This window comes from Sander lucioperca, chromosome 1 (genome assembly GCF_008315115.2).
Source record: "Sander lucioperca isolate FBNREF2018 chromosome 1, SLUC_FBN_1.2, whole genome shotgun sequence".
Lineage (NCBI taxonomy): Eukaryota > Metazoa > Chordata > Actinopteri > Perciformes > Percidae > Sander > Sander lucioperca.
Window position 1 is genome coordinate 37427119 of NC_050173.1, and position 12561 is coordinate 37439679.

General features: G+C 40.3%; 1 protein-coding gene across 4 annotated transcripts in view; it reads left to right on the forward strand.

The window, feature by feature from the left end:
* LOC116064245 (glutamate receptor 3) overlaps positions 1-12561 on the forward strand; it is a 90900-nt gene that overhangs the window by 21289 nt on the left and 57050 nt on the right. For all 4 annotated transcript variants that reach the window (XR_004108496.2, XM_031319297.2, XM_031319296.2 and 1 more), the window contains exon 3: positions 2331-2570. Coding sequence is in view for 3 of the 4 variants with exons in the window: in XM_031319297.2 (XP_031175157.1) it covers positions 2331-2570 (240 nt within the window). In the remaining variant the exon portion in view is untranslated. The remainder of the gene's footprint in view (positions 1-2330; positions 2571-12561) is intronic.

Here is a 12561-nt window from a genome sequence, read left to right on the forward strand (position 1 = left end):
GTATGCATGTTTGACTGCATCCATGCCTGTGTGTGGACTTACCTCTCTGTGTGTGTGCATGTGTGTGTGTGTGTGTGTGTGTGTGTGTGTGTGTGTGTCTGTGTCTGTGTCTGTGTCTGTGTGTTGCTGAGAATGGATGCTTATACCTTGGGAGAGGTGTCTGTACCAGGACAGATAGGGAGGGAATAGAATTAAAATGGATGAGGCAAATCCCACCAGTGACTAGATCTCTCATTCACACAGCAATTGTGCTTTAAGAGCCAAATATGTGAGCACTGTCATGTTGTCCTCTTAATGGTCTGAAAGGTTTGCACATGCTGGAGCACCGTTCTTCACAAAGACAGACACATTTTCACGGGCAGAAAAAGAAAAAAAATAAATGGTTGTTTTGTGTTCGTACGGTTGTGATCTCATCTTGATGGTCTTGATTAGGATGAAGGCACAAAATACGTCACGTTTGGCGCTGAATTGTTTCCAGTTCAGCATCAATAACCTCGGAGAATGCTAAGAACTCCTCATTTAGAGTAGTATTTGAACAAGACTGTTTAAGCTACAGTATGTCTGGTGTATCCCACCAATTGAATGAATACCTGTCAGCAAATTGGAAACAAATATTTAACATAGCCATGACATAAGATTGGATAGTGCCTTCCCTCCTGTCATCCACCATTTGTACTGGAATATTTAAAGTGTTTACGGGTGTTAAGAATGCTTGATTACCCAGTGGGAGTACTTGAGAGTCAATCAGAATAAGTGAGCAGCCATTCATGATAGGTTAGGAAAGCAAAACACACCTGTGGCTCTGAATGTTAGTTTACAGATTAATGGCTTCTGACTGAATGGAAGTCGCTCCTGACTGACAATTTTCACTGTCCCACTAGAGCGCATGATGAATACACAAACAAATGGAAACGCTTTTTGCCTCTCAAGAAATGTCATCAGATGCACAACGCTGATAGAAAAAAAAAATTACTGTATTACTGAGATGTTCATTCGCCGAAGTGGTTGTTTCAGATTTGTTCAAGTGAAAAAAATTCAAATGATGGTGTAACTGGTTATTTTCTTTTACCTTTAGTCGCCTTAGACAGTAATTTTACTGAACGGCAACAGAGCCTAGTTTTTGTGCAGCTTGTCAAAGTGTTGTTTTCTTTCCTCAAAAGTGGGGTCAATCTTGTATTAAAATGGGATCTCTGTGTGTACACCTTGTAACTATGCAAGGATACCAAGTGTGTAGCTGTTACTGACATCGTGGCATCAACAAACACAAACGTTGTGGGTTTAAGGTCATTGAAAGGGAAACTGCATTCACTCTTCACTCGAGGCAGAACGAGTTGTCTTTTTCAGCTCTATCGTGGAACGAAACAGAAGTGGTGACAGGCAGCAGTGGCGCTCACAGCTACTGCAAATGCTGCAGTGAGTCGTTCACTCTGGCTGAGGGAGCAGAGCAATAACTGGTGGGAGCTACTGGTGCGAGCTGGAGACCTTTGGTGAATGGCGTGACATTTCTATCCTTTGGCTGCCACTTACCCACCAAAACAAACACACTGTACCTCTTGCATTTACAGTACAGCTTTGGGGACTTTTAGCTGAAATTCTGTCACAATGCTGTCCACTAATACCAGATCTGTTCACTTCCTGATGCAATGCATGCTGTCTTGTTGTGCATTGTGAATTAACATGTTTTTCTTTTATTCAGATTAGGTTATCCATATGCAGATAATGAATGTTGGTACCAGGTGTAAACTGGATTATATATTGTAATCATTAGGGAGAGGTAACATTTAGGACTGCAACAAAAATTATTTTCATTATTGATTACTCCACCTTTTATTTTCTCAATTAAACGGGCACTTCCACAATGTAGAGGGACTCGAAATAGACGGATCAAAATAAGGATGGTCTAATTCAAAGCAGCTACCGCTAAGTACCGCTAATGACAATCACAATTGGCAGCATTTTGATTTAAATCAGGAACTATGATCGAAGGGTAATAGTGGAGCAGAAAAAAATAAAATACAAATGGATTAATGGTCAAATAAAATAAATTCATACATCACCTTGTGCTGTGGATAATTATTGCGGTCATATTTCAATAATGAAAATAATTGTTGAATAAATAAACAGGTATATACTGTTATTATTATATATGTGTATTATTATTCATATTTTTACATGATAGTACTGTAAATGCTATTTCTGGTGGTTCCAACAACCCAGTCAATCTATAACTGACTGAAGTGACGAGGCGCACATTTGTGAATGTGCATCCACATATTTTGCTGAATAATATCTTAACACTCGTGTCCTCTTGCCCTCTGCTGTCCCTGCAGTTTGCTCCCAGTTCTCCCGCGGAGTGTACGCCATCTTCGGATTCTACGACAAGAAGTCCATGAACACCTTGACCTCGTTCTGCGGCGCCCTGCACACCTCCTTTGTCACACCCAGTTACCCCACCGATAATGAGGTGCAGTTTGTCATTCAGATGCGCCCCGCCCTCCGGGGTGCTGTCCTCAGCCTGCTCTCTCACTACAAGTGGCAGAAGTTTGTCTACCTCTACGACACTGACCGAGGTAGGTGAAAGCGTGGGCCTTAAGTTAGGACTTAAAGCTTGAATTACAGTGTGAAACCACAGGAAATGCTACAGTGGCTCAGAATAGCAGCCGCACACCGGGGTTAGCAGAGGATAGATTTACCCTGTAATACTTCATAAAAGCCCTGTAAATGCTTGAACTGTTAACACTGCACTATTTTATACAGTAGTTCGGTGTTATGTTAATGTGGATTTATATTCACTAGCAGCTCGTGACACTTGTAATAACACATTACACTTCACGAAAGGGTATATCTTATGAGTTATAACCTTTGGATTCTTCTAACAGTTGGCTGGTTGGTGTCAGTTAATCTTCTGTTTAATCATGTTGTTGATATTGGCTCGTCTTTCATCTGAAATGAGGTATGTCACAGCTGCTACTAAAATGTTTTCTGCAGAAATCCGAGTCTCTGCCTGCCTGTGGGGTCTGCTTATTGTGTTGCGTCAATTATGTTTTTTTGTGTAGTTCCCAGATTGCATTGCCTCGTTGACAATAGACACTGGTTTAATGCAGCAGGGCACCGTGTGTATGACGACCTGTCAACATTGCGGAATGTTCATTTCTGGGTGTTCTAATGTCAAATGAGGAAATTAACTCATTATCTCTCAATAGAATAACGATCCCCTCCTCCTACAGAAACCTCAATTTGTTCAAACAGCACCTGAGCAGGACGGATGGATATGTTTAGGATATGACAGACAAAGACACAATATGGCTTCCTCTTTGTGAGGGTGCCAAAAAGGGTGGCTATATTTCTACTGCACTGTACATAGCAGTCTGGAGTTGCTATGTTTATTTGCTCATTATAGAAATGTCCAGATATGATTCAAGTAATCGGTTTTCTCTGCAGCGTGCTATCTGCTCTCTGTATGGTTCTTTTTTCTGGCCCAGACTCACGCCCCCGCCTCTTTGTGTCTTGCTTTGAGGCAGAATATGAAGTGTGCTTTAGCGCAGAGTCCTCTGTCTTTGGGTCTCCACGCCTGTAGGGTCCAGAGCTGAGGGCCTTAATCCTCCACACAGCCTGCAGATAATATGTGGTTAATTAGGGTCACTCTGACTGGAACACTCATTGGATCTTCCCTACGGATGCTAGCAACCCACACGTCCTTCAGCACAACCAATACTGCCCAGCTACCGGTCCCCATACCTCCGCTTCTCTTCTTCTGTCTGGAGAGTGAGACTGTCTGGGGCAGAGTTGGATACATAGCGGAGGTGGGGAAAAGAGGCTGAAATACCAATACAGAAGAGCTGTTAGAGAGAGAAAGAGTGATGACAAATAGACATATACTTTAAAGAGAAGTGAGAGGGACAGAGGGCAAAAGAGGGAGGGAAAGTGAGAAGGAGGAGGAAGCAAAACACCTAACACCAACATATTCAATCCAGCAATTAATCCAACAGCAGGCGCGTGTGATTTACAGCCTGTTACCTGTGTACAGACAATTCCCTGCGTACTGTACAGTACATCCCCGTGCTGAGGCCCATGCCAAGCCACTTTTACCTCTCTCCTCACTGCCAGTGGTGTAAGACGATCCCTTATTAGTGGGAGGACATTGGCCCCAAGAGGGGATTAAAGTCGTTTATTGATGCACTTCATCCAGCACTTTGGGGGGCTTTGACACTTGGCTCATCAAGCAGACAGATGTGTCAGAGAGCCTCTACCTCTGCTTATCAGGTAGTGCAGTTCCCCAGGCAATATGGGCACTGACTGCTGGCTAAACCAGGAGGAGTGACAAGGGAAAATAGTCTTCAAGGGTGTATGTTTTTTTTTTTAACCCTCTGGCTCTGAGGCAAAGGAAGATTGATGGACAGCTTTCATTGTCTGTATTATGTTGAGTACTTTATTTGCTTTAGAAGTCCCCAACTTTTTTTGTTTGACACAGGTATTGTTGTAGGACACAGACCCTGTCAGATGAGCTCAGGTACCCCTTCATTGAACCTACCCGTCATATGCCAAATGTGTGCATTAAAGTGTATGGAAAGTAACACCACATACATTATTTTTAGCTAATTATTTCAACGTTTTATCCATCACTTAAAGCTAATAACTTCAACTATTTTTCCATTACCTTTAGCTAAAAAATATCAACTGTTTATCCCTTACTTTTGGCAAAATATTTCCCCTGTTTATCCATTACTTTCAGCTAATTATTTCAACTATTTATCCATTACTTTTAGCAAATATTTTTTTTAACTTCTCTGCTTGCTTGCTAAGTAGCTTTCATGCACTCGCAACATGTAAGGTGTTATTACTGACTCATGTTGGTGGGTGCGTTTATCGGTGTTTTAGGCTTCCACACTAGGATTATGCAATGGTTATGGTTATGGTTATGGTTAGGGTTAAGGTTAGGGTTAGGTGCCTTGAAATCAACGGTTGCAGCGCTGCCTGGAAAGAGACGTTGGGGGCTTAAAACACCATTGAGCAGTGGGTGCAGTAAGCTAATAGTAGCTGGTAAGTTACTGGTTATTGGGACATTTACTGAAATGTTCTGAAGATCAGCATCACGCCAATTCATAATTCCTTTGGGGATTTTTGCTTTACAGAAATATATGTATAGGCTATTTATAATCAACTCATATTTATTTATTTTTTAAGTACTCCCCAATCTTTCCATGTACCCTCTTACAGCTACAAAAGTTTACCCTAGGGTACAAGTACCTGGTTGGGCATCACTGATCTCTTTAACTCTTTGTTCACTCTCAGTCACCAAATTGGGAGTCAATAAAAGATCATTGTCTTGCAATCCATTATGTTACTGATCTTCAGTGATCTTATTGTCTGAAAAATATGACATGTTGAGAAAAGTTGCAAAGTGATCCTGACCTTAAATGTAAATAATCTTTACACAGGTGAAAAAAAGAGCAAAAGCATGTAACAAAACATCCTCAAAAGCAGCTGGTTCTGACAGATTTCTTATTTTAAATGAACAAATAAACCCACATGACATATGAACCTCTGCTCATGATGTGCGGCTCAAAGCACCTGTTGTGATGTATTATTTTCTTGAATGGCTTTTTGCCTTTTAATTTGTGTTTGATAAAAGCATTGATCATCCACAATACTGAAAGAAACTTTGCAATTATTCTCCCAACTCTCCTATTAGGGAGGGAAAGCAGTGCATTAACTAGCTGAGTTCCACCAAGAGGTTTTATTCAGTCAATAGAAAAGATTAATTACAGCCACACTATTCATTTGGCTCTTATATTGGGCTGGCAAAAATGCTTTTAGGTCTTAGTGTAGTGCTTTCAGTCAGAGAGTGATGGTCCATATTCTTCAGGCTCAGATGTATTGGAGGTAAATGAAGGTAAAATTGTACCCTAAATGCTAATATGAGAAAGCTGTATGAAAGCAGACGTTATAATAAAGGAACTGCACTGGAAGCAAATGGAGCTTCCCTTGGCAGAGATATACCAGCTTAATGATTGATGATCATGTGTGAGTAGAGAGAGATGAAAGGTCCAAACAGATATCACCACTCGTTCTTTTGAATCACTCCCAAACATCACATATGGCTCACCAGGAAAAACTGACAACTTCAACCAAATCTTCTGTTTTCCCCCAATCCTTAGCTCTCCAAGAGTGAATATTGCTTTTTCTGTCCATTCAGTTTGCATCAGCGGACGAATTTCCCCTTAAAAACTTCGAGCTATATAGGGTGAAGGTAGATGGACTTTGCCCTTTCTGTTCTGCCGGTCAGGTATGGGCAGATAATTGCCAGGTCTGTGCAACAGAGACAGATGATTACAGGCTTTATTGTCTCTCCCAGGCACAATCAACCCTGATTCAGCAATCTCACCTCTACTTGATTTATGAGTCACTCTCTCTCTCTCTCTCCCCCCCTCTCTTCCTCACACCCCTCTGTAGTGCGTCCTTATGCTTTTAGCTTTCTCATGTCCCTTCGGTGTCTAACTTACCTTTGAGCTAGCTGTGACTGTAGTGCAGAAGTCACAACCTTTCCTTCCTTTAAATTCTGCAGAGTGGTCAAGAAAAGACAAATTATAAAACACAAACCACAAGTGTACAATGTGCAGTTTACAATTACAATAGTGGCAGATGTAACGCTCAAAATGTGTGCTAATTTTGAAACAGTTCGGACAAAGGCAAAAAAAAAAGCATGCTCCTTGTTTCTACCTGTTGACTGCCAGCTGAAATGACAACCGTCTCTGGCAGATTTCATCAGCTGTAGCTAGCTGGTTGATTAAATTAATGTTAGATTCACATTTTTGGTTGAAAACGCAATCTCCAGCTGATTTCCAACTTTAAAATGAGAACCCTGTAAAAAGAGGTCATAAATAGGCACATGATGGCTACATACATTATATTGTGCTAAATCAGTGAGGCTAAAGCTCACATGTCCCAGTGTAGAGTTAGTTAGAAGGAAAACTAGACTATTTTGTTCTTCCACCCTTTTTAGCTGCCTAACTTACATACTTCTTATTCATGTTTTCAAACACTATGTAAGCCTTTTAGCATAAAGAATAATGTGTTTAGCCAACATAATGCTATCTGAGGTAATGTTTCTGGATTGTAAACTTCCCCAGATCCAATAAAGAGCAGGACAGAGCCGCTAATGTTACCCTAAACTCTGATAGCATCGAGGACCAGCTTCCACTTTGTGGGTAAATAACATTTTGTTATGCAACCTTGTTGAATGCTCAACTCTGATTGGCCAATTGCGGCATACTGTCATTTAAATCTGTATAGCAGACCGTTGCTATGAATAACAGACCCTTGCTACATATAGGCCTAGCAGACCAGTGACACTAGTTCTCTCACCGCCTAGCTAATTGCTGCCGCTTATGCACTGGGCACTACCCGGGTCGAGCTTCCGTGGGAGATCGGGGATCATATGTAGCTCATATCGCTGATCACAAAGGGAGAGAGAGGGTGGAGGAAACTAGCACTAACAGCGTTAACGGTTACAGTGCATTAGTTATTTAGAAATGCTAATAAAGGACAAGACCGTCCAAACACTTAACATGCCTAGTATGGCTCTAAATTTAAAGCTTGACAAGCCTGCTGCCTGCCATGATTGGTCCATCACTGGATGGGGGAGGTATTTAGCAAAGGTTCAATTTAATGCCTGCCCTTCAATCATTGCTGCTGCTCCATCAGTGTCTAATTCGTTCCCCTGCCTCTCTGCATTATTTTTATTTTGTCAGTCTTGAGAAAACCCAGTTCACCTTGAACTAAGCAGCAGGACAAAAAAATCAAACATTGTGAATGAATATGTAAATATGACTGATGGAGTCTTCTGACTGTGGGAAAACACTTATATTTTCCACTGACATTTAGTGAATATCGATGTGCAGAGAGCAAAGCCAGTGATATTTTGTGGTAAGACCTAGACCTGCCACCTCTTTATAGCCATGATGGCGTTGTGAGACACAGGATTTTAGCCCGTCTCACAATATCCATCGCCACACCAAGGCGTTGATGACAAATGAATAACAATGCCAGGTCTCATGTCGTCCCTTTCCATCATTCTCTCTACGATCAATATTCTGGATGTGATATAGTTAGGAGGAAAGTGATCCAACACATACATGCTGCACTGAAAGCACAGAGCTATTTACTTTTATTATTTAACTGCTGACAGTTGAAATAGTGTTCGATGTCATAGTCTCATTACAGCACCAGGAAGTCAAATGTTCTTTGAACAAAAAACCTGCCAGGTGGAAGCTGTATTCCAGCATTCTGTCCAAAATATCTCCAGGGCATTTCTTTCATTTACTCTGTCAATATTTCCAAAGACCCCAACTGCTGCAGAGTCAACTCAGCAAACTTATCTAGAACAATAAGGTACATGGTCAGTATTGATCATTAGAGGTTGCTGCATTATTTGTAACCACAAAGGGAACAGCTTATTATAAATATGTGTAAATTCTGACCTACTAGATGGTCTCCAAAGTGTATGCAGGCATTACAGTATTTATTGGTGTCACTTTTTGGTCACATGTATTGTTAAAGGTCTTTAAAACGTTGATATTGAAATAAAATGTTGTATGTAATTAAAGAGAAATAAAAAAAACCATCTCATAAGCATGTTACTGGTTGAACTATACCACATATACTGTATATACAAAGTTACTTGCTACTTCATTATCACTCAGTTGTCTCCCAGACAACAGTCTGAACCTAAACCTAACTCAAACAAGCCAATTTGAGTTTCTCACATTGGAAGCAATGATATGTTTCTGTCGTTTTTAAACACAAACAAATTGATTAAAAATATTTTTTCTTCTATAAACAAAATACAATTCACTACAATCCAATCCACTCGTTTTACAGTCAAATATATGGTTGCAGTGGTTAAAGTTCTTCTGTTTGAAATGTGCTCCAAAGCAACTCAACGCCAACTCGAAATCATCAATCAAGTAATCAAGTACAAAAATCAAGACACAAATTCAAGTAAGATCTCCAGCCCAAGTGTAGAGTAAGAGACTGATCAACTTGGATACAAGTCTAAATAAATAGGTAGCCAATTTTAATAGTAGCAGGCAGGTTTCCCTCCACAATGCAACCTTTTTACACTGAATGTTTTTATGCCTCCGCACTGGCGACAGCCGTGGCCGGAGGCATTATGTTTTCGGGTCCCATTCTCTCCCATTCGGGCTCCTGTCCCATTCTCGTGAATGTGAAATCTCATGAACGTCTTGAGGGAATGCCTTCAAATTTGGCACAAACGTCCAGATTTTGTTCGTCAAAGGTCATGTTCACTGTGACCTCACGGAATGTGTTTTTGGCCATTACTCAAGAATACCTATGCTAATTATGACAACATTTCACACACATGTCTAATAGGATAAAATGTCTAATAGGATAAAATGATGAAGTAATGACAATTTATATCCAAAAGGTCAAAGGTCAACTTCACTGTGATATCATAATGTTCTGCAAAACTGCTTTTCTGGCCATTATTCAATGCCATAACTCAGGAACAGAAGGGGAGACATTTGGTCTGACACTGAGTTGGTGACACTAACCTTGAAACTGGTAATTTTATAGATCTTCTGTGCGGCCGGGTTGAAGAAAAAACACGTTTTTCGCAAAAATAAAATGCACTTAATACATTTTATTAAATTGCTTCAAAGTCTTCACTACATATATTATGTGAGTCTGGACAGACATGGATGTAATATGCAACTTAGAATACTAGACTAGAATTACTGCCTTGCGGTTGTAGGAAAGCAGTAATTCTAGTTTCAAATGATCCATCAATGTCACATTTAAAAACAAATTAGTACACATTGCAACCATTTTAATACAAGAGACAAATGGTTTGCAGTCACCTAATTTTTAGAAATTTACAGTATTCAATTTAGGATCATTTTGAAGTTCCTATTGTGTACTGAGGGTCCGAAAGGTCTTAACTGCATGTGACAAAAATGACTGAGTGGAAGCAGTGTGACACTGACAGAGGACAAGCACATACTGCTGACATGCTGCTTGTGTGATGTGGCTTGTGTAGCATTCAAGTCATGTGGTAACAATGTAGTCAATGTATCAAACAGTAGAATTTAGCTTTTCAGCATGCTCAGAGCATACAGTTTACTATATTACTATGTAAGGTTAATGTGCAACTAATATAAATCACTCAATAAACCACTAAACCACTCCCACCCAGAACTAAAAGATCTTAATACTGTATTTCTTTTTCATTTTATGAGTGTTTAAAGGGCCAAATCCCCTCCTTAGATTGTTATTTCAATTTTAATCTATTAGTTAAACCCTTTCAACAGCAGCGCTAATGACATGCATCAATAAACAGTGCAGTCCAGATTAAAGTCTCTGTTAAATAAGTATACAGACAGTATACAGAATTTGTACATGTCCTTGAAGTTTAAGTTTTAAGCAAATTTCTTAAATCATATGGAAGGGGATGAGAATTTTGCCTGTGTAATGGCTAATGTCAGCGGATGAGTAATTATTATGATATAATTATTTGCAAGCATGCTAAAAAGTAAAAAAAAAAAAAAAAAAAAGAAGAACTATCTGACTGATTATGTTCTGGTTGCATCAATCAAGACCACTTGGCTTTGAATTAAACCCCCATAACTCACCACATACCCTGTGGATCAGCTGTTAGACAGGCAGACAAGATAACTCCAGCCTGGCACAATTGGCAGAGTGAAGTGCCAACAGGGCCAAGAAGCTTGTGGATGGGAGGATTGGATGGGCGCACATAGTTAGCCTCATTTCTTCTAGTTCCTGCCAAGCTACTGTAGATAGCAAGATAGAAGGATAGATATGAGGGGGGGCTGAGGGGCAATCAGTCAGATACACTGTAACTAAAGTGAACCTTGCTCCCTATTCTTCAGCAATCCCTCTAATTGGCTATCCAGAGACATTTGCCTTTGTTCCCTAAAAGAGTCAAATAATGAAAGCCTCCCGCTGCTCTCCTGGATGCCTTTGATGGCAAACCAAATCAAGTCTGTCCTTTAATTTGATTGTAGTCGTTTGGCATTGCTCTTACCGTTGTAAACAACATAACAAATCAAGCAATGTGATACACTACCAAAAGGAAAGTCCAAGCTCCGGTGATTAAACATGTGAAGACAGGCATGAAATGGCTATCCCTTTCTTCTTCCACAGTACATAACCAGTTAAGAAGGTGTGGTTTTAATGTGCATTGTCATTACTGTGCAGATGTCTGGCAAAACAAAATCTTATTTTCCTGTGTTATCCCACAAACCGTCAGCTGCTTTTCACCCTTTCAATTTGTAATACGAGTCATTTTTATGCCATTCGGACACATTTCACACAAATAATGTTTAGTGAAGTGCAATATTGTCACCCACAATTGTTGATTTATAGTCTCTGCTCACAATGTGAGATAATGAGTGTGACACTGCAACCATGTCTATATCATAGACCGCAGCTTGTTTCCTTGGCTTTGTGGTCTCATAACAGCCACTATAATGGCACATCAGCTGCACCCAGCTGAGACTTTACACACGAACGCACCCACGCACACACGTGTGCGCACACACATACACACACACACACACACACACACACACACACACGCATGCCTCTTGTGCTTTAGTGGCCCTCTCCTTCACGCCGGCTTCATAACAACTAAATTATGCATGCATAAGGAGAATAAATCAGCTTGGACACGCTGACAAGAAAGGGCACATCAGAGAAGGCATAAAATGCACAAGAAAAATAATATTAAAGAAACATGGATGAAGCTGTGCATCATGGCATTTTCTCGCTCTTTTTATTTTGCACACATAAACTGGTATCACTGCCAAAGTGACATCCAAATATACAGATAGTCCAGCCTGTGCTAGCAACCTGTGTAATTCAGTAGCCCCTTGAAAAAACTACAAGTCAAGCACCTGTGCCTTTAAAAGAAGTAACACGAAAGCCATCGTCTGTCACAATAAGCACACAATAAACCTCTATGCTCTCTCAGTGTCCTCTTTTAACTAAACCTGGAATAAAGCCATTTTACCACCTACCCACTGCTAGCTTCAGCAGCCATGAAATTACTGCTGGGAGCTTCTTCTTCTTTTTTTTTCATTATAACAAAATGTCCTGGCCTTTGCTTCATGCTGCCATAGTGGATGTTGCTTGCTTTGATGTTACACTGTGTCACAGGGCCAATTTGTTTGTGGAAACAACACATGAAATATACATTTCATTTTAAAGAGTAAACACAAGGGTAAAATAACATTTGGACTTGTTTTCATTAAAGTTAAGCCTCTCTCTTTTTTTGTCATTTTCCCTTCAGTTTCACCTGATCAGCCACAGCTGCCCAGAGAGTTTTGTGCAGCACTTGATCAATCCATTCAGACACACACATACACACACGATTGTATGTGTGCGTTAGCTGTTTATTCGTGTATATGTGCTGATACGTCACAGTATGCGGTGTGAGTGAGAGAGAGACCATGGTACAAAAACTGACAGGCAGAGATGGAGAAGCTCTGAAAGGTCTGTGGGTGGATTTTTACAGTGGAA